Below are 25,782 nucleotides of genomic sequence, written 5' to 3'. Positions count from 1 at the left end.
GTAGATCTCAACTATGAGAGACAAAATGAGAAAACAAATCCAGACAATTACATTGTCTGATTTGGAAAGAATTTTTTTGCAAATTATGGTGGAAAATAAGTATTTGGTCAATATCAAAAGTTCATCCCAATACCGAGGTGCCGAGGTGGTGCAGTGGTTAGGGTGCAGTACTGCAGGCCACTTCAGCTGACTGTTATCTGCAGTTCAGCGGTTCTAATCTCACCGGCTCAAGGTTGACTCAGCCTTCCATCTTTCCGAGGTGGGTGAAATGAGGACCCAGACTGTGGGGGTGATATGCTGACTCTGTAAACCGCTTAGAGAGGGCTGAAAGCCCTATGAAGCGGTATATAAGTCTAACTGCTTTTGCTATTGCTATTGCTATACTTCGTTATATATCCTTTGTTGGCAATGACAGAGGTCAAACGTTGTTTGTAAGTCTTCATAAGGTTGGCACATACTGTTGCTGTTATGTTGGCCCATTCCTCCATGCAGATCTCCTCTAGAGCAGTGATGTTTTGGGGCTGTCGCTGGGCAACACGGACTTTCAACTCCCTCCAAAGGTTTTCTATGGGGTTGAGATCTAAAGACTGGTTAGGCCACTCCAGGGCCTTGAAATGCTTCTTATGAAGCCACTCCTTTGTTGCCCGGGCAGTGTGTTTGGGATCATTGTCCTGCTGAAAGACCAGCCATGTTTCATCTTCAATGCCCTTGCTGATGGAAGGAGGTTTACACTCAAAATCTCACGATACATGGCCCCATTCATTCTTTCCTGTACACGGATCAGTCGTCCTGGTCCCTTTGCAGAGAAACAGCCCCAAAGCATGATGTTGCCACTCCCGTGCTTCACAGTAGGTATGGTGTTCTTTGGATGCAACTCAGCATTCTCTCTCCTCCAAACATGACAGGTTGTGTTTCTACCAAACAGTTCTACTTTGGTTTCATCTGACCATATGACATTCTCCTAATCCTCTTCTGGATCATCCAAATGCTCTCTAGCAAACTTCAGATGGGCCCAGACATGTACTGGCTTAAGCAGGGGGACATGTCTGCAGGATCTGAGTCCCTGGCGGTGTAGTGTGTTACTGATGGTAGCCTTTGTTACGTTGGTCCCAGCTCTCTGCAGGTCATTCACTAGGTCCCCCTGTGTGGTTCTGGGATTTTTGCTCACCGTTCTTGTGATCATTTTGACCCCACGGGGTGAGACCTTGCATGGAGCCCCAGATCGAGGGAGATTATCAGTGGTCTTGTATTTCTTCCATTTTCTAATTATTGCTCCCACAGTTGATTTCTTCACACCAAACTGCTTGCCTATAGCAGATTCAGTCTTCCCAGCCTGGTGCAGGTCTACAATTTTGTTTCTGGTGTCCTTCTACAGCTCTTTGGTCTTCACCATAGTGGAGTGTGACTGTTTGAGGTTGTGGACAGGTGTCTTTTATACTGCTAACAAGTTCAAACAGGTGCCATTAATACAGGTAATGATGGAGGACAGAGGAGCCTCTTAAACAAGAAGTTACAGGTCTGTAAGAGCCAGAAATCTTGCTTGTTTGTAGGTGACCAAATACTTATTTTCCACCATAATTTGCAAATAAATTCTTTCCAAATCAGACAATGTGATTGTCTGGATTTGTTTTCTCATTTTGTCTCTCATAGTTGAGGTCTACCTATGATGTCAATTACAGGCCTCTCTCATTTTTTTAAGTGGGAGAACTTGCACAATTGGTAGCTAACTAAATACTTTTTTGCCCCACTGTACATGCTTCATGAAATTTTCAGAGTGATAACTTTTAGTTTTTAGGTATTTGGGGGTACATTTGGAAATTGTGAAATCACTTTAAGCACAACCCAAAAAGGTATTGTATGGTTAAGCACAAAAGACAAGTATAGTATCAAAGAATCTAAGTAAATCTTGGGTATATATCCATAGGCAAACCATGTATATGATATCTTTTTGCAAGAAACTATCTAGGGTGCAGTTAGAAGTCTTCAAGGATGCTGTTGGGGCAGTAGGAATCCATGGTAGAGATCCAATTTGTAGGACTTTAGGTAGTCTTAAAACACAATTTAATCTAGTGGTGAAGACACCATGCTAGAAAGCAGGAGACAGTGAGTTCTAGTCCTGCCTCAGGCATGAAAGCCATTTGGGTTACCTTGGGCCACTCTCTCAACCGAACCAACTCACAGGGAAAATAGGAGGAGGAAGGAGAATAGGTATTCATGTTGCCTTGAGTAATTTATAAAAATAATAAAAACAGGATAAAAATAAATGATGTAAAACACACACAGATTAAAACATTGCTACTCTTGCTTTTAAAACATGAAATGCACATAGTTGTTCTTTATGTATTTGACTTTCAAGTAGTAATTTATAAATATTTGGGGAAGACAACAAAAATAGCAGAGAGTATTACTTTTATTCCTGAATTGGCTTTCACATGAGTTTAAATTTTATTTTCTGATTTTTTATTTTATTCTCCTTTGTTTATAGTTATGGAAAATCAAACCATGAGAAAGAAGATGCTGCAGCCCATATTTTGGGCAGAAACATCCTCTGCTGTGCTACATAGGATTGGCAGGGCCATCGAAGGTGCTTTTCTAATTATGCCAGTCCTCACATCAATACAAATCCCATATTTTTCATACATTTTCTTAAGAATTTAGAATCAATTTTTCATTGAGGTCACAGCTTGAAGAGATGGTGAAATAAAGCTTAATAAATAACTTAATTCTAATGTGCTCATCTTAGTTGGTTAAACCAGCTGCTCCTATGGAGCAAAGCAATATGAAATTAGATGTCTTGCAACAAGGTTTATTAAACAAATAAAAAAAAAATAAGCCAGCATTATTCTGGTCTGAAACTGCCTGTTAAACTGTGACAATAAGATGAATATTGCTGTTTGTTATAGGTGTTTGTTTCTGGCAAGCTCACCTATTTTCTGTAAGTTGCAGTTGACCTACTTTTTATATTTCAAAATGCCTCTGTTTTTTTTCTTGAATGATAGTTGGGCCTGCTTGTTTTGCTGTATTGGGAGAGAATGAAATTTATTCCCACAAAAAAACCTCTTCAGCCATTTTACAGTTCAGCTTTCCATTGCTCAGTAACACAATATAGCAATCACAGAAAATGGCTAAGAGTAGATCTGCCATAGACCAGGGGGATTTAATTTAAAGATACTATTAGAATTCTCCAAATAATGATCTGAATTAGCAAAGCAGTCTTATCTATGATAAAATAAAAATGCTGATATGCTATAAATGTTTTACACAAAGCAATTGGAAACTCATGTTTTTGTTGGGATAGATAATATTGTTAATTGCTAGCAATTAGCATCTTGACAACTGGTTTGGTTCTAAAGAATTTTTTACTGTAAAGGTTTGTTTAAAAGGTTTATATTCCTTCCCAATTGTTAGAACTGTGGATATATAACATTTTCTTATATGTATTCTATCTTCCACCTCCACAAATCAGTTTATATAGTTTTTTTTTTCTGTCTTGTGTTTCCAAGTTCACAGAATAAAAGTATTAATGGGGGTGTAAAAGGAGTTACCAAAGTTTGGCTGCTATCATTAGCATTTAAGCAATAGGTTTTTTTTTTTCCCAAACAACTTTTTTTTTTCTGGAGGCAACACATTTATAACATTCTGTATTACATCGAAAGCGTTTATTGGCATTCTTGTAAGCTGCTGAAGGAGGTTGTATGATAAGATTTGAAATTAAATATTAGTAACAAAGACAAATAAAACAGAAGTCAAGAGAGAAGCCAAAGATGGTTTGCTGTGGGTTTCTTCAGTGAAAAGGATACGCTTCCAAGTATTTATTGCTAACTGTAGATTCATACAGAGATGTCTGCAGAATTAAGCAGCATTGTATCAAAAGCTCCATCTCTTTTGGACATGCATGTGATGTCACAAAGATCATAGAATGGCAAACTCTTATTTTTTGAAGAGCCTCAATCACAGTAAGGATGATGTAAAAACCAAAAATGCAAATCCATTCTTTTATTTGTGGTCAACCATATCAAGTTCCTCACGTACTTCTAACTCATCTGATCTAGAATCAAAGTGCTTAATTTTTTTCTCCACAAGAATCCTACAATCCATATTTTCTTATTAACAGATTAATTTCCCTTATCTCCCAGTACACTCTTTACAGTTATCTCCAAATTATTCCTACATGTACTCTTATTGTAGTCTGTCTCTGTTACTTTTTCCCAAATGCCATTCACAAGTCTTCCCAGGTCAGTTGTAGAGAAGTGTCTCAGAACCTCTCCTAAACTAACTGCTGTCTGTAATCGTACATTGTAAAAGTCTCTCTGGGTTCAGAGGGGTTGTTCTGCAAAATAATAAATAGCTGGAGAGCAATGTTCATCTGGAAGTGTCTGTAATTGTTCCACAACTAAAGATTCCAGCAGAGTACTTAATTAAAAGCATGGAAGAGAGTCCACTGATGCAGTAGAAATCATACATTGTCTAACTGTATTCTAATTTATGGACCAACAGGAGAAAGGTTTTCATTAAGAGGGGTAACAAACAATCAAAGTTATTAAATCAGAGTTTCTTTTTAATGTATCTATATAAAAAATAATGAGTGATTTACAGATCTTTCTAATCAGAATCTGAGAAGTGAATATATAAAGGTGCTGTACAAAATAAAACATTTACATCCAATACAACCATATTTTCTGAACATTCCAAGGCCACATTGCTAAATCATTATTATCAAGTTAAATACAGATATAAAGTTTCTGGAAAAAAGGGCTCACATCAAACAGAAGACAACAAAATAGGTCACATCATTAAATGGATAAACAGTATCTGAATAGTTGGAAAATAAAGTTATTTCAGTTTTATTATTTTGATATTTCTGCAGTTTTTATTCAATATTATTTTGTGACAAAATATATAGAACCTTTTGAAGGTTGTCTCATGATATTTGTCAAGTTAATTTACATAGTCTAACTCAGATATTTAATATTTTCACAGTAATATACAATATTTGCATATACTTCCTACAGTAACTTTTGAGTTTGTAAATCATAAGAGCACACAATTAATACACATTAAAAGCTGTATCAGATGCCAATTTTTAAAAAAACGTTTATGTCCTCTACAACTGATTTGTCAGTACTTCATTCCAATAGAAATACTCAATATGTCTAAATCTAAGGAATAGAGTTTTTAATTCAACTGCATCTGAACTGCAATTTGAGCTATTGTACAAACTATTTTCAAGAAACGGGAATCAAACAGTAATGGGGAGAATGTTATTGAATAACATTCAGTAATCATATATATCTAAGTAAAATGAGTCTTAGAAGTTTTGTTCAGTTATTACATAATGAATTTTGCACATTGGTAAATTCTCAGTCTACCATGGTTTATGTGAATGTCATATCTGGTTGTAGCATAATGAATAATAGGTAGCCTTTGAACTCTTTTGCTTTCTGCATATTTTTATACCTGTGGGTCCAAATAGCTTCAATGACTTTAACCTTGAAACTGTGTTTGCTTTAGGCCTAAATCTTTTTGTCTCATAGTTACTAGCTTATCTTTCTGGAAACTCCACAGCTTTTTAATAGTTGACTGGCATGCTGATATATGATTTGTTATTGGTCTGATTGCTTCTGATAAATTGGGCTAATAGGATCGGCACAAGAAGAAGACCATCAGCAAGCAACACTAGCACTTCCAAAGTGGCAGGCTATATTCTCTTGTAAAACAGTTTAAAATCATGCGGGATGGAGGGGGGAGCAGTTTCACAGTTTAATCTTCTCAAAAATCACAGTCCATGGTAATACAAAATTACCAAAGTCCTGTAGTGTCTCTCCCATCTAGTTCTATGACTTCTAAAGCATTCAAAGCAAATAAATCAGAGACTGAGAACTGTATGTCAGCCCTCTAAATCTGAATGCAAACCAAAAATCTTCTGAAAACAGCATTTCTGAAGCCCTCAGTTGCTAGCAAGTGAGATAATAACTTAAATTGCAAAACTAGGCATATGCAAAAGAAGATTCAGCCTAGACAATTCAAAAATTTTCTGTTTAAAATAGTGAGATAAGAACACCTATTTCACTACTTCAAAGAGGAGACTATTAGTATCAGAATAGTTGGAAGCAATACCAAACAGGTGTGTACAATATATACATGTCTGCTGCTAGTGTGAGGACTATGGAACTGATATTTTGTTTAGGCTTCCCCAAAGCATAAAGAAAAGCAAACTTGCCAAATCAATATAAAACAATTATAGACATCACAGAGAATAGTTGTTCTACTATAGCATGTACACAATTAGAATTTTACGATAACTAAAAACTAAAGATAGAGGACGACAAAAAGGGCTTGAAGAAAGGGGAGAAAAAATACCTTCAGTAGAAAATTGAATATGTCATAAAAGAAAAATTAATACAAAATGGCTCATCCCAAAAGCACGAGGAACTTGGAAGAGAGCAATTCAATAAAGACATTAAACATCTTAAATATATACCCATGTGTGCACGCACACAAATTAAGTTATCCACGTCAACTGCTAAGATCTGTAAGAATGTATTTTTATTTTTCTTAACTGACCACTGCCTTTCATTCAAATCCCTTCAAAGGAAACTGAGTTCATTGCTAAAATGATTTTTTTTTAAATGACAAGAGTTAGTTGTTCTAGAGGTTGCCACTCCAACGACCTATACGCCTGAAGAATTAGTGCTGTATCCATAACATTCCTCCCACTATGATAATCATGCACAAGCAAATGAGAAATTTCATAGAGACATTTTAAATTTGGAAGTACTTTTATGTACAAACTTGGAAGCCAGTGTAACAGGCTTCTGCTAATAGGCACAAGGACAACACTTAAGAATTTTACTTTGGTGGGTAAGTTCTGATTTATTTTGCTTGCCGGGATTTAAGATTTTAAAATGTTCAAGCAAGGCAACGAATGTTCAAGTATTTAGCCAGCATTAACCCAAAAAATAACCAACAACAGATGGAAATTCTGACGAATAGCATGACAGAAACCTAAGAAGCATATGCATTCATTGCATGTTTAATTTTTAATTTTAACGTGTTATAATAAGTATCAGGAAATAATTTGACTATGTGCCTGACACATTTGCTCTCCTAATCTCATCCCATCAAATGTGATTTCCAAACTGCTCAATTCTAAGATTAAATTTGTATCACAGGTAAAATAATATCACTATAGAATAAAATAGCAAGGTGTCATATTTATTGATAAAGGGCTACTGTCTTTTTTACAGTTATTTTGCAGATTGAGAAGTTTGGGAAGGAAAGAAAAAAATTGTGAAAAAGGCAACTGAGTGTGTGTTACCTTTCTGACTCCCCAAAGTCAAGAAAATCACTGCCTTTACTTTAGCTGTGAGAACTTAGAAGTATTCCCTATGTAAACATGCAGCATGCCTGAGTAAACACCCATTTTAAACAAAATCCTTTTCTGTGGCAGTGGAAAATGCAGGAAAAGATTCAATGGGCTACAGTAGATAACTTGGCACAAGAACAAGTAGTGAGTTATGATCCACTAATAATAGGCATTAAATAATGTTCATTAACATACAATACTATCAGAAAATCTTAGCAGTGCAACATCAGGAGCAGCAAGACACCATCTTCAAAGGAGACAAAAGGACAACAGCTTTTGAAGAGTTTCTGATATGCAATCTGAAAAGGTCCTTCATGCAGCCTAATGAAAGATCACGTCAAATGTACTTTCCATTGTGTCACGGTGTCTAAAAAAATATGAGTTTTCTGGGGAAAAGTTTAATGACTACATTTAAAAACCTGATTAAAATGTGTTCTTAAAAATGTTGGTCAATCAAACCCGTTTGTTAGTCAGACCCATTGCTTTTATGACATGACCTGTACTTGGTACTTTCCAAGGTCCCGGAACTATTGTTTTCTTTACCGGAGAACTGCTCTCGGATTTGGACATTCCATCGTCTTTGGTATTATCAGCTAGCTCCAAGTTATCTGTAAATTTGTTCAAGAAAAGAGGCTCATCTGCTTCAAGTCTAGAATTTTTATCCACAGAAATGAATGAATCATCAGGAAGACCTGACTTCTGAAATTGCTTAGAACTTTTCATAGTCTCATCTTCCAAGATTTTCTTTCCAGGCGGATTAGTCGAGGAAAGTGAGAGCAACTGTTCTCCTACCTTGGCATACTGTATCTCTGAAGGATATTTTGCGTTCTTTGTAGAGAAATTTGGCTTTGTTATTTCCTTTGTGACTCCTAATTTTACCGTTTCAGTTTTTAGCAGCCTACTAGAACTGATATCATTAGCAGCTGTTTTGCTTTGAAAGTCTATGTTCAGTTTTTCTCTGCTTCTCTCTCTCTTTGGATATTTTTGGGGACTGACAGACTGGTCTCTTTTCCCCTTGGCCAGGATTTTCTCTATATCAGCATTCTCAATGGTTCCCAGATTACCACTTTCATTTCTTTTGGGGCTCTTATTTAAGTGGTCTAAGTAATTCTCATCTAGATGTTTAGTTTCACTTTCCTTAGATCTATCGAATGGAAGTCGATTATGATCTCTGGAAGGACTATTGCTCAACTTCTGGGGACTAGCTGATCGGCTTTTACTGGCTGCATTGCCCGATGCGAATTGTGCAGTACTGTGCATCACTTTATTATCTGGAATGAAAGTGTGGTCCCATTTGTTCACCTGCCTTTGTGGACAAACAGTTTTCTTTATCTCCAAATGGTTTTCCATTAAAGTGCTTTTCTTTTCAGGCACAGTATTCTTCAGTTTTTCTAGTTTCTCAGACATCTGAAATTTCATTAGAGCTTCTGATTCTGGCAAATGAGATGCTTCAGATGTATAAGCAGAATGTGATGATGAGGAAAGTGAAGTATGTTCACCATGGGTTACACTTGAGGATACTGGATTAAAACTATCCAGACCACCTATATCAAAATAAAAAATAATGTATAAGAGCAAAACAATAAAAAGGTGGTATCAATATCTAAAACCCTTCCAATTATAATAATCGAAATATGCAAAAACAACTTATACTATAAGAAACTAATATATTTAAATATGTTATGAGAAATAGTATTTCTTTCTCTTGTAGATGGTTTTATTCTCAGAATATATACTTTGTTTTCCTTATCCATTAGTTCAGTTTTAATTTATTTACCACTGATTTTTATTTTGTAGTACTGTGTGGATTACAGATCTTTTATTCTCAGAACTGCAATCATGTAGGGCCAATCAAACCCCAAATATGGCCAATAGGGTACAAATCCTGACTAAATTAAACCGTTTGGCTGCATAAAAGATGGCCACTAGATACTTAGTTCCCTTTTTCACCAACTTTTCAAGTTGAGAGAGAGGAGAAATGAGATTGTCTCTCGTTTATGTACCAAAATTAGAATTTCATTTTCAGATTTTTGAAAAGTAGGACTGTCAAAAAGGGAGACAAAATGTAACAATGATGCTGACGTATGCAGGAACTTTAATCAAAGATACATCAATAGTATGTGGTGTGCTAGGATGGAAAAAGTGATAGTTATAGCAGGTGGTTTGTATCATTTCTAGTCCTTGGATAATGAACTAAAGTATGTGGAATTAAGGACTTCTAAAATTGATTCCTCTGTGTTACTTGTGGCCTACACTTATCACAACTCATATCAAATGTAAACTAGCTGAGTGAAAAACTTATTCAAAACAAAACGTGGCTAATCACAATACATGCCGATTTACCAAGTTTAAGGAAAGACCAAAGAAAGCCCTGAAAGCTTTAATGCTGCTCAGTTTTCACGTAGGAACACAAGCTGGAAGGAGCCAAACCTGAGGGAGGAAGAGAAAAAGCCCAGGACTATATACCAAAAATCACAGCAAAGAGTAAAAGAAATATATGATTACAAACAGAGTGTAAGAATATGAGGGAAGAGAGGATCTCCGCTGACTTGGATATTTCCAAATTCAGCATCCCATCAACAGATTTTAGGACAGTCTATCACAATTCAGGGCCTTCCAGATGCATTGGAGACTACAACTCCTTCAATTCCCTACCGGTACAGGTATATTAAGAATTCTCACCAGACATGTTGTCTCTATCTCCAATGTACCTGGAAGACACCAGGTTAACAAAAATCTGATTTGGAGAAATCTTAAGATTAGTATAGAGTGGTTTTGCTCTTTTTAATATAAACTTTAAAAAATCTGATTGGTCTAATAAGAGCAGACAAAGCAGACAAAAGAGAGAAGAGACAGCTGATTAGCTTTTTATTGGTGTAATAAGCAGAGAGAAGACACAATAGAACTTGTTTTCTAGCTATATGTATATGCTTTTCTGCATCAGCAATGGGAAAGCTGTCTGATACATAAATTCTATGTTGAGAAGATCACACTACTCTTTTTCTTATAGTACCCAGTATCTTAACACAGTTTTGAATGCTTTTAAAGCAGAAAGGCAAGATTTAAGCCACCCATAGTTATTTTGATACAAGATGGGCAGCAAATAAATTTAATAAATAAATACATTTAAAATCAACATTTAAAATCAAAGTTCACCTCCTACATACAGTCTGGAATTTGAGATAAAATTTTCAGCCCAGATGCTTGCTAAGTGAAGTGGGATAGATGGCTTCTGGCAGGAGGTTAGAGTTAGGGCTCCAATTATTGCCTGCTTTCCTCAAGTAGCATCTTTACCCTTGTGTTGTGGTCTTGTAGGCACCCTTACTTTCCTGTGCTTTTACATTCTTATTGTGATCTATATACATTGAGGATATTTCTGAAATATACATCAAGTTGTGTGCTGCAATAAATTTACACTGCACAATTTTAACTTTTATTATTATTGAATTATTTTAGCTGTCATTGTAAACTCTCTGGAAAACAGTAACTATAAAGTGAAATCCAACTTGTAAGTAAATATTTAAATAGGTCATTTATAATTTTCTAGAGTTTCAACATCTAGTTATTCAAATTACCAATAAATACATCTGTACTGTGCTGAATATATCAGTTGTAGCTCATACACTAAATAGTTGGGCTCCCACCGTACCATGGTCTGGTATTAATCCAGTCCCTGGTCGCAAAAGGAGAAGAACTTTATTTCCTCCAGACTGAATCAATTCAATGGCTCGAGTATGGGTAATTCCTTGTGTTGGTTCACCATTGATTTCAACAATCTGGTCACCAACCTGAGGAGAAAAGAACCTTCATTAAGTTGTAAAGTTATTTTCCTTGTTACCATTTTGTTTATACTTACTTAAACATTCTACCTTATGTTATACTTAATTGAAACCCAGTTAATAACATTGACATTAACACAAATATTAGAGTAATCCATACCAACACTCATTTCTTAATATAAACTTGATTAAGAGCCAAGGTGGCGCAGTGGTTAAATGCAGCACTGCAGGCTACTGCTAGATCAGCAGGTCAGCGGTTCAAATCTCACCGGCTCAGGGTTGACTCAGCCTTCCATCCTTCCGAGGTGGGTAAAATGAGGACCCAGATTGTTGGGGGCAATATGCTGACTCTCTGTAAACCGCTTAGAGAGGCCTGAAGGCCTATGAAGCGGTATATAAGTCTACTGCTATTGCTATTGCTATTGCTATCCTCACCAGGGACCACTCAAAGTTACTCTTCTGATAATTCAAAAAGACTCAAGGTTTATAAATTGTAACTGACGTAAGGCTATGAATGGCTATCAGGTTGGAGATGATCTACAGTTTACTGTATAAACTGGCAATCTATATACCTATAAAAACTAATGTGAAAGTATGGGTAATATTCCATATGGTAGAATAAATACATAATAGAACAAAATATGCAAACATTCTTCCCATTTATTATGGAAATCAGAGAATTTGGGAAGTGTTTCTGAAAAAGATGGGATTCTAGAAAAGAGAGAGAAAAAACTTTGAAAAGTAGCAGTGAGGACTGGACAGTATCCAATAAAAATATGAATTAGTGGGGTCTAAAAGGCTAGTTAAATGTGAGTCTCGATACTTATTCGCAGGCTCTATCTTCTCTCTATAAAACACTGTCCATTATGTATAAAAAAAATTAAACGTTAAAATGTGAAACTAAGCTTCTGCTGTTGAGCTCTACAGCTCAGCAGGGAAAAAGCGAAAAATGGGACTCCCAATACTTCTAAACTATTGAGTTTACAAACTTGAAATGTAATCCTCAATCTGAGAACTATCACATTAAATTCTATTTATTTTCCTATCAGTAATTTCTATTTTCTTAGCTACGGATGCTCAAGTGAATGCAGACTTAACACGAAAGTTCTGATGCTAACATGTTCTTTCAAAACAATAAAAAGAACATGTTAGCACTCAAGTTTGATGTATTATGGTACTTGTCTATACAGTGGTTTCAACTGTTTGAAAATCATCACATTTGGTACTCAACACATTTTGATGCAAACATTTTGTTCCAGCTTGTTTGGTACTCAACACACAAACTAGAACTTGTCAGTTCGGCTGCCTTATGACTCACTACATTATTCCTGGGGGGGAAAACTGTTTAGTACTCTTTAGTTTTTGGTACTCAACGTACCTCCTGGAACCAATTAACAAAGAGTAGTGAGGTACTATGAGTACTGAAGTACTGTACTATGTCTGATCATTATATGAACCCCCAGAAATGTGAATACCACATGCCCCCCCCCAAAATGAAGCACATTCCTAAGAAAGATGACTAACCAATTATTTGCAATGGCATTAGCAGATCTGAGATCTCTACAGAGAAGCATCTAGTTCAGCTACTGTAGCTGAACAAGAAAGAAAAAAGTTTCCAGAAAACAGTTTTTTCCTGAACTTCATTAAGATGTTAAAGGAGGGGAAAGCATGTTTATTGTATGCTTAATGCACTACTTTTGTTCCAATGTGGGGCGACACTCAATAAGCATGCATACTAAAATGTATTAAGTGCATTACACTCTTAAATACTCTTATTATATGGACTCAACATAAGAGATCTGGACAAAACTCCAATGCAATCCTTGAATTTGGTTACTGTCTCACTTTTCTTTCCATAGCAGAGCAGATATTTTATGGTGACTATGTTGCAATGAATTTGCTGTGAAAGCTTAGATATTTACATTTTGTTAGATAGGGTCTTTTCACAAAAAAAAATGTAATTGAATTTTCATAACCAAAGTTAATTCATTTAAATATTTCTGCCTCAAGAATTCTCTCCTCCAATTGCCAAAGCTGGGTTAGAGTAAACACGAGTATAAAGTACAAAATATTGCCTGAAAATAATTGCATCAATTTACATTTAATAAAAATGGTAGAGAAGAGTATCAATACTTATACATGGAAATATATTTTAAAATATCAAATTAATATTAAATTAGCTTTTAAAAACAATAGGTGATCTAACCAACTAAGGCTAATACATACTTACATGAATTCTCCCATCTTTAATGGCAGGCCCTTCTTCAGCTAGTCGAAGAATAAATAGCCCCATATTATACTCTTTTCCACCACGAAGGCTAAATCCAAAGCCTCGAGGTCCTCTCTCCAATTCTACTGGATAAGAACCAGGATTCTGTGCAAATAATAGATATGCAAATTAAAATTATATTGGGAAACACATTAAACTCTTCATTAGAAAAAAGCATTTCCTAAATTCAAATAAATTTTATGCAATTATTAATGTAATGATATTTGCTATGGTTGACATTATAGTAGTATCTGTACTAATTCCACATGTAAATTCTATTTTTTCTGTGGCAATAGCAATAGCACTTAAGATTATATACCGCTTAATAGTACTTTACAGTCCTTTCTAAGCAGTTTACAGAGTCAGCATATTGCTCCCAACAATCTGGATCCTCATTTTACTGATCTCGGGAGGATGGAAGGCTGAGTCAATCTTAAGCCAGACAGGATCAAACTTCTGGTAGTGAACAGAATTAGCCTGCAATACTGCATTCTACTACGCCACGATGACTCTAAGTTTTAGAAAGCTATCACTTCCTATTCTGAAAGGATATAAGGCCTTTTATGCTTTTCCATAACTGAAATATGAGCAAAAATTCAGTTCAAAAATCCTGGTTGATGTCTTTGATAACATTTTATTCTTTTTTTTCTTGTTACACATGGACATCTAGAATACTGAAAATTAGTGGGAGATAATGGCATCATTTTTTCCACTAAATATTACACATTAAAATTTCAATGCCTAAGAAAAATAAATGGGAACATAATGTTAGATATAAAATAAAGTAAGCATCTAGACTGATTTGTATTGATCAAATTCTATGGGATCCATCTACCAAAATATTTTTTCTCCATCAAAATAATTAACATAACCTGAGGATTATCTTGAGATATACTCTCTACATATTTTGGTGATACCTTTTTAAATTTCTAGTTTCAAACACATTAAGAAACTGATAATATATCATATTATAAACACTAACAAAACAGATTGAATTGAATTCAAATGATTTAATGCCTTCTTCAAGAATTAATACACCATTGGGGTAAAGGCTTTTGCATTCTAAGGATACTATGACTTATATTGCTGAAAGTGTATTTTCCCAGAAAAATCACTTATCATAGTCGGGTCACAGATTAGGGTCACTAAATATGATTCATTGAAGAAGGAAATGGTAAACTACTCCAGTGTTTTGCCAAGAAAAACATTCATAGGCATGACAATGTTGACCGCCTTCCCCCAAGTTGGAAGGTATCCAATAAACTACTGAAGAGTATAAATAGTCTATGATGTGGTTGGAGTGCAGCCAAAAGCATATCAGTTCCGGTACTGTCCAAGAGCAAAAAAAAGTGTGATGCTACAAAATAATTCAACTAAAGCAAACTTTAGTTCCAAACATGGAAATGCCAAGATTAAATATTGACATTTTGGGAATCAATGAATTGAAATGGAATGAGTGACTTCATATCAGAGGAAAATCAGATCTTTAACTATGGACAAATAGAGAAGAAGAAGAAATAAAGTAGATATTACGGCTAACAAAAGGAGTAGATGGATGAATGGACGGACAGACAGACAGATAGTACAGATAGTTGGAAAAGTGGAATTAAAATTTAATATAAATAAGATCATAGAACCGTGACGAAGAACATATGGCTCTACCATGCATGCATGTGCCTCTCCCGCCTCCAGCTGGTTTTGGGTCCCGCAAGGGACATGCGGGAGATGTGCATGCATGTGGGGGGCAGGGGTTGTGTGAGCATGCATGGGGGTCCTGCATGCATGCACAAGGGATGGGGGAGAACATGGGCCCCATGCAGGGGCTCGCATGCATATGCACATGCGCATGAGGGGCGTGCTGGATGCACACACGAGTGGGTATGGGGAGGCACACGCATTGCATTATGGGTGTGCACCCATGCATGTTTTCGGCACACCATGACAAAAAGGTTAGCCATCACTGTCATAGAACAACCACTTTTAGAATTGATAATGAAGATATTGAAGTGGTAGATAGCTTTTGTGTTTTAGGATCAATCATCTACAGTAAAGAAACAAGTATCAAGAAATATGACACAGACTATCACTTGATAGGACATCCTTGAAAAATAGTCAAATTCCATGAGGTCTCCATTTATACAAAGATCAGAATAGCACAAACCATGCTATTCCCTGTGGTATTCTATTTTATACATAAATTTTATTAAATGCATTTTTAAAAGAATGAAAACAATTCAAACAAATATTGAAAGTGAAAAGAGACATAAAGTAAGTGTAGAAAGAAGTTCAAAGAAAGACTTGGAAAAATGAAAGAAAAAAGTTATAAAGTGGCTTCTGGTATTCTTAACAGTGGTTACAAGTATATGTATACTTTATTCTCTAAGATTACAAAATAATTTCCTGCTTTCCATAGTTTACCCTTTCAAATAACAAGTTGTTTTTTCTTTTCTCAGCAAAAAATCCACAAGGGATTTCCAGTGAATAAACACAACAATTCTTCTAAACACGTCAATTACAGATTTATGTTAATTCTGACATCTTTACCAGCCCTTCCTCCACTGCTGATATTTCAGTGTCTTTCCATTTTTGTGCATATAATAATCTTGCAGCAGTTTTAACAGAAACAATATTTCACAATTCTTTTCTAATTATATATTTCCCTCTTCTTATCTCTTGGTTATGTGTGATAAAGCTAATAAAATATTTAGAAGCAGAAGATAAAAACTATCTCAGTGCAGTGGGTAGAAAATGGGCTAAAACAACTAACTAAGCAATTCACAATTTAGAAACCATAGTATTTCTACGGATTACATACAGAAGAAATATACATAGTATTTCTAAGGGTTATATACAACCCCAGGCTGGGTTTAATTAAGATGCGTCTTCATGTGCCTACCTACTACTTAAAAGTTTGTATTATGATCAGGAAGAGTTAAAATATGAAACTAACTGGCTCAAAAATGGGGGGGAAATCATGCTAATGAAACACACTGTCACCTTATTCATTCAAAGATATTTAATTAACCTTCCTACAATATCTGGAATATTACACTGACTATCCAGTGTGCAAGAGATTAACCCAGGGCCCTTCCTTCAGCATCTATTATTAGTAGAAGAGTTTACTCCTATATAACAAAAAAAGTGTAATAGCTACTTTCTAGTGAGTATATTTATATACCTGAGAAAGTGTGCTCCCTCCAAGAGACCCAACAACTTCAGTTAATGAGAAGTGCTTGTAATTGTTGCATTGTTCTTTTCCGCCATCAGCTTCTATAGCACCCCTGAAGTATAAGGAAGCATATGGATCATTACAAGGGCCTCTGTTGAGTTCCCCCTAAAGGAAGATTAGAATGGATTCCTAAAGGAATTTACCAAATATAAGCCAGGTTCCAAAGTTCAGCCATAGAAACATATTCTTCACATACAAAATTAAACAGGCTGTACATATTCTTGTACAGATTTCATTTCTTGTATTTCCTATTCAAATTCTTTGAATTAATTTTGAACTCTAATTCATAACATTAAAGAATAAAATTTGAAATTGAAAGGACTGGCTAGAATGTGCTCCAATTTCTTAAGAGGAAATGCTGATTTCCCATTAGTCCATTTCCTATCAGAATACAAACGATGTTTTGAATGAAATTATTAACATTGGAATTAAAAAAGAAATGTGCCACAAATTTTCTTTAAGATTAAAATGCCATTGTATACTGAAACAATCTGCAATGCCCTGAAATAGTTGTTATTTATTTGTAATGTATGTATTCTGTTAATGTTTATCATTTTCTCTCAAAAATGTATGTTGAACATTTGTGAAAATTGCGCAAAACTGTGATAAATTTCCATTATTTTCAATGGACATATTAAAACACCTGCATTTTATAAATATTTCAATACAAAAAAGAATTTAAGGAAAGTTGTATACGATAAATGCATTATTTCCAACTTTTAAAAAATGCAGAAAATTTGATGAAATGGAATATTATATCAATGAACTATCACTAATATGGGCCATATTAAGATTGGATGAAGTATCTTTAATCAAGTAACTTTTTCTGAGATAATTAGAGCTACATGGCAGAAGGAAAATGTTCATTTCTAACATCCATTTTTATACTATGAATAATTATAATTCCTCACAGAAGCTCTTTAATTTTTTATCAGTTTTATTTTGTTCATTTTCCTCTTCCAGAGGACTTTTTCTCTTTGGCGTTCATTTAAATAAATCTGCAGTTTGAAGTCTCTGATCCATTACCTATTACTACAGGCTTGAAATAAAAAAAATCTTTGGCATATGAATGATAAATTTATTACTGCAAAAGCTTTTGTAGTTTGATTCATCATATATATCATGACAAGGAAATTAATAGTAAAATGCCAAAAGATGATAAATGCAAACTATTTTGTAAAAAAAAAAAAAAAACGTACACAACAAGTAAGAAAAACATCATAGAAATATTTCTCCTGGCAATATGAGGGAAGACATCTGCATTCTAACTAGAAAATTAGTCTGAATAATTAAATAAATCTGGGGAACTGGAAAGAAGTTAGGTATTTAATTTCATTTTCATGTTTATATGTGGTCTAAAAATGAAGTTTGTACCTGTCAGTAGATACAGAAGAAGCTGGAACTGGTCCAAGAACTCGATGTTGTACAATTGGACTCTGTCTGGCAGAGTTTGCTCCTGATGGGGGACCACGGTGCTCTAATGAAGATACAAGTAGCTGATTAGATACATAATATATTAGCAGTATTAAAATAAGGATAAAATAAAATCTTGTTAAATTGTCTTTTAAATACTCAGAATGCTTTGATGAACAATATTTTTGTCAGCTTAGAAATGCTGAAAGATCAAGGCAGTAGCAAATTCTCTCACTAAAAAGTAAAAAATGGATAGTTATTTGGGATAAGGGAGGTTGAGGAAAAGAGAGTGGCACTGTTTAGTTCCACACTCATTAATGCTTCTCTTTATCAGAAGGAAAGGCAAGAATTTCTGATGAGAGGTTATCTACATTCCAAATATAAAAACAAAAGGCTTTCTATGGTTATCTCTCTTCTAATTACACAATGATGATAGAACTTAGCATAGGATCTGCAATGAAAATATTTTATGCAATAAATTACAACAACTTTGCTAACCAGATCCCATACTGTGAACACTTTGTAAGTTAGCATCCATTATATCATACTCAAGTCCCTGAAAAGGACTAACTAGGACAGCGATGGCAAACCTTTTTTGGGTTCCACCACAAAACCGCGGTAGACTAAAGCACGCTTGACGAAAGCGCGTACGTGACGTCATCACAGCACGACGAAAACATCGCGCTGTGAGCGGTAAATTTAAAATTAAAGCGAAAACCTTACCCTAACCTCCCCAAACCTAACCCTAACCCTAACCCTTAACCTAACCCTAAACCTAACACTTAACCTAACGCTAACCCTTAACCTAACCCTAACCCTAACCCTAACGCTTAACGTAACCCTAAACCTAACCCTAACCCTTAACCTAACCTTAACCCTAACCCTAAACCTAACCCTTACGTTTATGTGAATCGGCTTGCTTTAATTTTATTTTAATTTTATTTTAATTTATTTTTAATTTTTTTCTTCGCGCTGCTGATTACGTCAGGTACGCGCTTTAATCGGGCGCGCTTTAGTGGACTGCGGTTTTGACGGGTCACACTTTTTTGGCTCGTGTACCATAAGCAGGGGGAGTGCAGGGGGGTTGTGTGCGGGCGTGACATGCCCATAATGCAATGTGCTACCCCCCCAGCGTGCATGCTCCCCCCATTTGTTGCATGCTTTTTTCACCCTCTCCAGGCTCCAGAGGCTTTATAGGAACCTGGGGAGGGTGAAAACAGCTCCCCCGGTGGCCCTCCGGAGGCTTCAGGAGCTTTCTGGAAGCATTCGGAGCACAAAAAAACTTCTGGTTTGTCCGTTGGGTCATTTTTCATCCTCCAGAGCCTTCAGGAAAACCTCCGGAAGGCCCCTGAAGGCTCCGGAGGGCTTAAACCAGCCCTATGAGCAAACCGGAAGTCCATTCATGAACTTCTGGTTTGCCCGTAGGCAGGTTTCTTGTGCTCCAGAGGCTTCAGGGAAGCTCCTGAAGCCTCTGGGGGGCCTCCAGGAGGATGTGGGGTGCTGTTTTCTCCCTTCCCAGGCTCCTATAAAGCCTCTGGAGCCTGGGGAGGGTGAAAAATGGCTTAAAAATAGGCTGAACTCAACTGGCCAGCACGCATATGCATGCCGGCCAGCTGACAGAGCAACGCCTCACGTGCCCTGACAAATGGCTCCGTGTGCCACCTGTTGCACGCGTGCCATAGGTTTGCCTTCCCAGAAATAAGAGAATCAAACACAGACATATACTGTATTTTTCAGAGTATAAGTTGCACCGGAATATAAGACGCAGCAAGGTTCTGAAGAGGAAATTTTTTTTAAAAAAGTGTTGGCACTCTGCAAACCTCCCCAAAACATCCTGTTTTTCACGGAAATGGGCTCGGTTGTTTTTTCCCCCCCAAAAGGGGCATGAATAGCCCTTAGGAGGTTTGTAGAGTGCTCCTGGGGGGTAGTCCCCCCAAAACTGAGGAAAAAGCCCCATTTTTTTTTTTGCAAAAACAGGCCCATTTTTGTCACAAAAAGGGCATGGATAGCCTTTAGGAAGCTTATAGAATGCTGCTGGGGGTTGGGGGGGGGGGCGAAATGGGCCATTTTTTGCTCATTTCTGCCCTCCCCAGCCCCCAGGAGCTCTCTGAAAGCCTTCTAAAAGCTATGCACTGCCATTGTGGTGAAGGGGGCGGGGCTTCGGGAGGCAAAAATGTTATTCAGTGTATAAGACGCACCCAGATTTTCAGCCTCTTTTTTGAGGGAAAAATACGGTAGCGTTTGTAGCTTTTTTAGTCAAGTAATTTAAGAGATTTCTAAATTGACATTTCCAAGACCCTTTTAGAAGCAGTCCCTGTATAATGTCTAAAGATGAATCATTAGTGTAAGCGAATTAACACATCACTGTTAAAATCAATCTACTAAGAAATGGTACTAAATTATAGCTTACTAGTCTTCATGTAGTTTATTATGGCCTCAGATTATTATTCAACATCTCTACATCATACCTAATGAACCAAGACAGAGCTTTTACTGTTTTTAATTTTTTTCAAATAATTTCACTCAATAGTTTCTTACACATCTTCAACATCATGTGGGAATAAGCAGAATTTTGCAGAACTTAATTAATACAATAGGACCAAGGAGAAATCCTTAAAAACCTAACTGACTTCCTAGATATAAATGAGCCACTAGAGGTACAGTACTCTCAACCTTCAATCTAGCTAACATATGCAAGCATATTTTTACAACTGTTGTTGATATTGCCTCCATGTGGAAGATGTAAACAAATGCAACTTCAGGGAATAGCAACATAACAATAATTCTTACCTTCTTCAGCGATAACAGTGAGTGTGACAGTATTCCCTGCATCTTTGATCAGCTGCACAATATTTTCATGTGACAAGTCTATAATTGATTGTCCATTCACTGCAGAAATTCTATCTCCTACTTTCAGTTTTCCACACTGATCAGCTGGACTCCCATCTATAACACGTCCAATCTTATGAGGAATTACTAGGAAATGAACAAAGTAATATTCTGTATCACACATTACAGCAGCTTTTTTTCATTATCATTTATGCAAATCATTGCACAACTGCATAGGAATGTTACCAGATTCATAACTTGATATTAATATTTATGGTCTGCTTTATCTGTACTTAAAATTATTTTGGTTTTATACTGCCTAAATTATTTCTCAAAGACTTCTAGAATTATGGTCTTGTAAAGATGATGAGACTACTGTTAAGAGATTTTTAACAGTTACAAAAATCCTGAGACTTCCTTGGGAGAAAGAAGAGAATTATTTTAAATTAAATCTGTACAGTAATTTAATTTAAATTGAGGAGAGACTGTGGAAATCTTCATGACCTTTAGAACCTAATTACAAGCAAAAACCAATAGATTACTAATCATAAAAGGTGGTAGGAAGTAAAAAGAATGAAGAAAAACTCAGATGCAAAGTAGGAGATATAGGAAGCATACCTAGGGTCAGCCACAAAAAACTAAATTGCCTATACACTAATGCTCATAGTTTAGGGAACAAACAGGGTAAACTTGAAATACTAGTACATGAGGACAAGTATGTTATAGTTGCCCTTACAAAAACTTGGTGGGATGATTCTCATGACTGGAATGTACTGATAAAAGGATATAAACTATTCAAAAGAAACAGACCTAACAAAAGAGGTGGTGTTGCTTTATATGTTCCTCACTTCCTCTCTACAAACATGCACACAAGAAAGGATGAAAGCCTTCCAGAATGTATATTGGTCAACATAAAAGGGGGAAAAAGGAAATGACATTGCCATAGGAGCATACTACAGGCCACCCAACCAAGCAGAAGAAATAGATGAGTAATCAGTTAGCCAATGTATGTAGGAAACATACCACAATAGTAATGGGGACTATCCTGACAAGATCTGGGGGACAAACTCTGCAACAAGTGGGAGATTGAACAGACTCCTGACCATCTAGCTGACAACTTCATCACCCAAAAGACAAAAAAGCCAACTAACGGGACAGCTATACTGGAGCTTATTCTTACCAACAGCAAAGAGTGAAAGAGGGAATTTAAGTTGCAGGAACCTTAGGGGAGAGTGACCATATTATATTAGAATTCAATATAAAAGGAACACAACATCAGAACATAATCAAACCAGTGCCTTAGACTTTAAAAGAGCTGATTTTAACAAACTCAGAGATAGCTTGGGAAGAATTCCATGGATGAAAATCTTAAAGGTGAAATCAATTCAAGAAGCTTGGGAAACTCTGAAAAATACAATCATGAAAGCCCAGTCCAGTTCAATACTACTAAAAAAGAAAACCAAGAAAACCAAGAAAAAAACCAACAAAAAAACCCAACATGATTGCACAAAGAACTCTCAGACCAACTGAGAGAAAAAAGGGATGAGTACAAAAAAATGGAAAGAGGGACACATAACTAAGGCAGAACACGAACAAATAATTCGAACTTACGGAGATGAAGTTAGGAAAGCTAAGAGTTTAAATGAAGTAAGACTTGCAACAAATGTCAAAAAAAATGTTCCTCAGAGACCTTGACCTGACTAATTAGTGTAAGATATTACATCACTCTTAAAAAAAAAAGGAATTCTGTATTACACTTCATCTAAAAATAACAAACATAATAGTAGTTAATTGATGATATTTATGCCAACATCATAAGAATGAAAAACACATAATCTTTGTGGAACATTTTAGAGTCATCATTTACTTCAGTACATTTAACACTAAAATCTATTTTCAACAAAAGCATTTTTTCTATAATACTTCCTTTGTCATAGATCAGTTTTGGATTCATAGTTACAAATGAGGTTTGTTAAACTAAAAGAAAAAAAAGATGAAGATAAAAGCTAAATATAGTTTGATTTGCAATTTCTAGCTCATCTTTTTTCTTCCTATGAATATGCATGGTTGAAAAATAGCAGTTTCTCAGCAGTTTAGGCTTTCAGGTAGCATATTAAACTGAGATGATCTTGGTGAATTTTTTACATGAAACATGCCACATGATAACAATATTTGTAAAAAACACCTTTAATGAATTATTAGTTAGTGCTTAGTATCCTGAGAACCTATCCACAAGAGCATTATCTTGTTTGCAGTCACAAAAGAAGATGAGCAGCTGAAAGGATTCATGCAGAATCATGCTCTCTCTACTATGGCTCTACCAAGGCTTTGTAGGTATAAATGTTGGGAGAATAAATAGGTGTTCATATTTAATATATTTTACCCCAAAATCTTAAGTTGCAATATTTAGTGGCAAGGACAATCTTTGAATTTCTAGCCGATATATTTTAAAATTACTGGATATCTGATATGATTTCCCAGAATTGCAGAATAACACAATTTAGTCCTCCTTAAAAAATCCAGATAAATGTTCCTCAGACAGCCTGGCATAATTTAATTAATCTGCGACACTGTTCACCCAATATTTAACCATTTTTCTTCAATAGTAAACATCTGTAAAATTAAATAATATCACATTTGTTTGTGGTAGCCCATACACTGTAATAATATAAGGGAAGAATGAATTATATTTCTCTAATCTTTATCTCTTTATCTTTATCTTTAAGTATATAGGCATAAATTGTATTAAAGCTTAATTGTTTTGTTCTTTAAAGAAGGTCATTGATGGTGGGAGCTTCATACTAAAAAGCAACCAATTGTCAATATACACAGTCTTTCTTAGAATTGTTAATTCTATATGAACAAGGATGTGTATAAGCTTGATGTAATTACATTGAAATAAAATGAAAAATTTGACACTTAAAATGCTACTAGACTACTTAGCAACTCTTCAAGTAGCATCTAACATTCAAGTCTGGCAAGTCTACAGCCAAAGTTATTTTTGTTAATTATAATTATGGTGTTAAATGCAGACATTAACACTTGAAATCATCTTGGAAATAGACTGAAAGTTAGGGGAAGCTATTCAAAATAGTAATGATTAAGTGACTAGCTCAGTTAAAAGTACAGGTAGTCCCCGACTTATGACTACAATTGAGACCAAAATTTCTGTTTCTAAGTGAAACATTTATTAAGTGAATTTTGCTCTATTTTATGGCTTTTCTTGACGCATTTATTAAGGCAGTCACTGCAGTTGTTAAGTTAGTAACAAAGTTGATAAGTCAGTGTGGCTTCCCCCATTGACTTTGCTTGTCCAAAGGTCACAAAAGGTAATCACATGACCCCAGGACATTGCAACCATCATAAATATGAACCCGTTGCCAAGCATCTGAATTTTGATCACATGACCATTGGGATGCCACAATAATGGTAAATATGAAAAAGGTCATAAGTCACTTTTCAGTGCCATTGTAACTGTGGTCACTAAATGAACTGTTGTAAGTCAAGGACTACCTGTAGTTGTTTTTTTCATGGTTTATCTCCATGAAGAAATTAATCTTATAAGGTTAGTGTTAGTATTCAGATGTTCTGATGAAAAATGTTCTCATTTTTTCTTTTTATTTAAATACTTATTTTAATTTATTAAACTTGTATGCAACCAATTTCACCAGAGATGACTCTATTATAAAAATATTCAAATATGTTGGAGCTTTTCCTATAGAATGGCTGTGCATTGCAACATTCTCCTGACCTATTTGTCTGCAATACTAAACATAAAGTAATAAAGTTGGAAGAGACCTTGGAGGTCTTCTAGTCCAACAAGCAGGAGACCCTATGCCATTTCAGATAAATGATTGTCTAGTCTCTTTTTGAAAGTGTCCAGTGATAGAGCACCCAAAATTTCTAAACACAGTTGTTCCAGTGGTTGTTTGCTCTCACTCAAGAAATTTCTCCTTAGTTCTAGGTTGCTTCTCTCCTTGGTTAGTTTCCATCCATTGCTTTTTGTCTTGCCTTTTGTTGCTTTGGAAAATAGTTTGACACTCTCACCTTTGTAGGAACCCTTAAAATATTGGAACATTGCTATATGTCTCCCCTAATCCTTCTTTTCATTAGACTAGAAATACCCAGTTCCTGTAACCATTTTTCATATGTCTTAGCCTCCAGCCCCCTGATCATTGTTATTGCTCTTCTCTGCACTCTTTCCAGAGTGTCAGCATCTTTTTTATATCTTGCTAACCAGAACTGGATGCAGTATTCCAAGTGTGGTCTTAGTAAAGCTTAGTAAAGTGGTACTAGAACTTCATGTGATCTTGATTCTATTAATGCAGCCTAGGATTGCATTTTTGGCTGCTGCTGCACACTGTTGGCTCATATTTAAGTGATTTGCATTCCTAATCATTTACAGTTCTGTTTTTGGTAAGTTGAGCATTGTTTTCTTTTTGCATGAAGATGCAAAGTATGAATTAAGCAGTTTTGTTTTCTCTCTACTGCCTGTTACTGCCTGTTAGTTATTAACAATAATTTCCTGTTTAATGATTAGACAGTACAGACATGCAAGGCATCTAAACATTCAAGGCATGGAACTGTACTTTTGGGCATCTGGATCTCTGTGTTCCAGAAAGAACTGTTAAGGGAGAAACAGTGGGAAAAAGCCAAGGAAATTAGCAGAGTGGTTAAGGATAGACAAAGAAATAAAAGTGCTAAAAAGATTAGACATGGGATTGGTGAGCTGGTTCAATATGCTCTGTTTAAAACAAAGGACACTGACATTGATAACTCACAGAGTGATATGAGGAAGAAAAGCACAAAGGAGGTTAGAAAGAGGTAATGGTGATGTACTTCTAATCATTCCATAAGACACTTCCAGGTATTATTATTTTTATCTGAAACCTGGAAT

At 35.6% G+C, this 25,782-nt stretch overlaps 2 protein-coding genes across 5 annotated transcripts in view; one reads left to right on the top strand and one right to left on the bottom strand.

Moving 5' to 3' along the window:
- Positions 1–3,266, top strand: part of PHTF1 (putative homeodomain transcription factor 1) — a 34,813-nt gene extending 31,547 nt beyond the window's left edge. For all 3 annotated transcript variants that reach the window (XM_087720151.1, XM_087720150.1, XM_087720152.1), the window contains one exon: positions 2,486–3,266. In XM_087720151.1, coding sequence (XP_087576277.1) covers positions 2,486–2,506 — 21 coding nt within the window. In that variant the 3' untranslated portion in view covers positions 2,507–3,266. The remainder of the gene's footprint in view (positions 1–2,485) is intronic.
- A 3,751-nt stretch (positions 3,267–7,017) lies between these two features.
- MAGI3 (membrane associated guanylate kinase, WW and PDZ domain containing 3) overlaps positions 7,018–25,782 on the bottom strand; it is a 122,782-nt gene continuing 104,017 nt past the window's right edge. Inside the window, exons 16-22 of one of the 2 annotated variants that reach the window (XM_014071549.2) lie at positions 20,847–21,032; positions 18,018–18,120; positions 16,593–16,695; positions 13,376–13,519; positions 11,016–11,154; positions 9,710–9,796; positions 8,782–8,910 (exon numbers count right to left, since the gene is read on the bottom strand). In XM_014071549.2, the coding sequence (XP_013927024.2) occupies positions 9,747–9,796; positions 11,016–11,154; positions 13,376–13,519; positions 16,593–16,695; positions 18,018–18,120; positions 20,847–21,032 (725 nt within the window). In that variant the 3' untranslated portion in view covers positions 8,782–8,910; positions 9,710–9,746. Of the gene's footprint in view, positions 8,911–9,709; positions 9,797–11,015; positions 11,155–13,375; positions 13,520–16,592; positions 16,696–18,017; positions 18,121–20,846; positions 21,033–25,782 lie in introns of both variants that reach the window. The other variant, XM_014071547.2, reaches the window with a different exon arrangement.

This window comes from Thamnophis sirtalis, unplaced genomic scaffold (genome assembly GCF_051295495.1).
Source record: "Thamnophis sirtalis isolate CommonGarterSnake01/CBP01778 unplaced genomic scaffold, rThaSir2_p1.2 scaffold_7, whole genome shotgun sequence".
NCBI lineage: Eukaryota > Metazoa > Chordata > Lepidosauria > Squamata > Natricidae > Thamnophis > Thamnophis sirtalis.
Note: the sequence above shows the minus strand (reverse complement) of the source record. Positions and strands in the feature narration are given on the sequence as shown.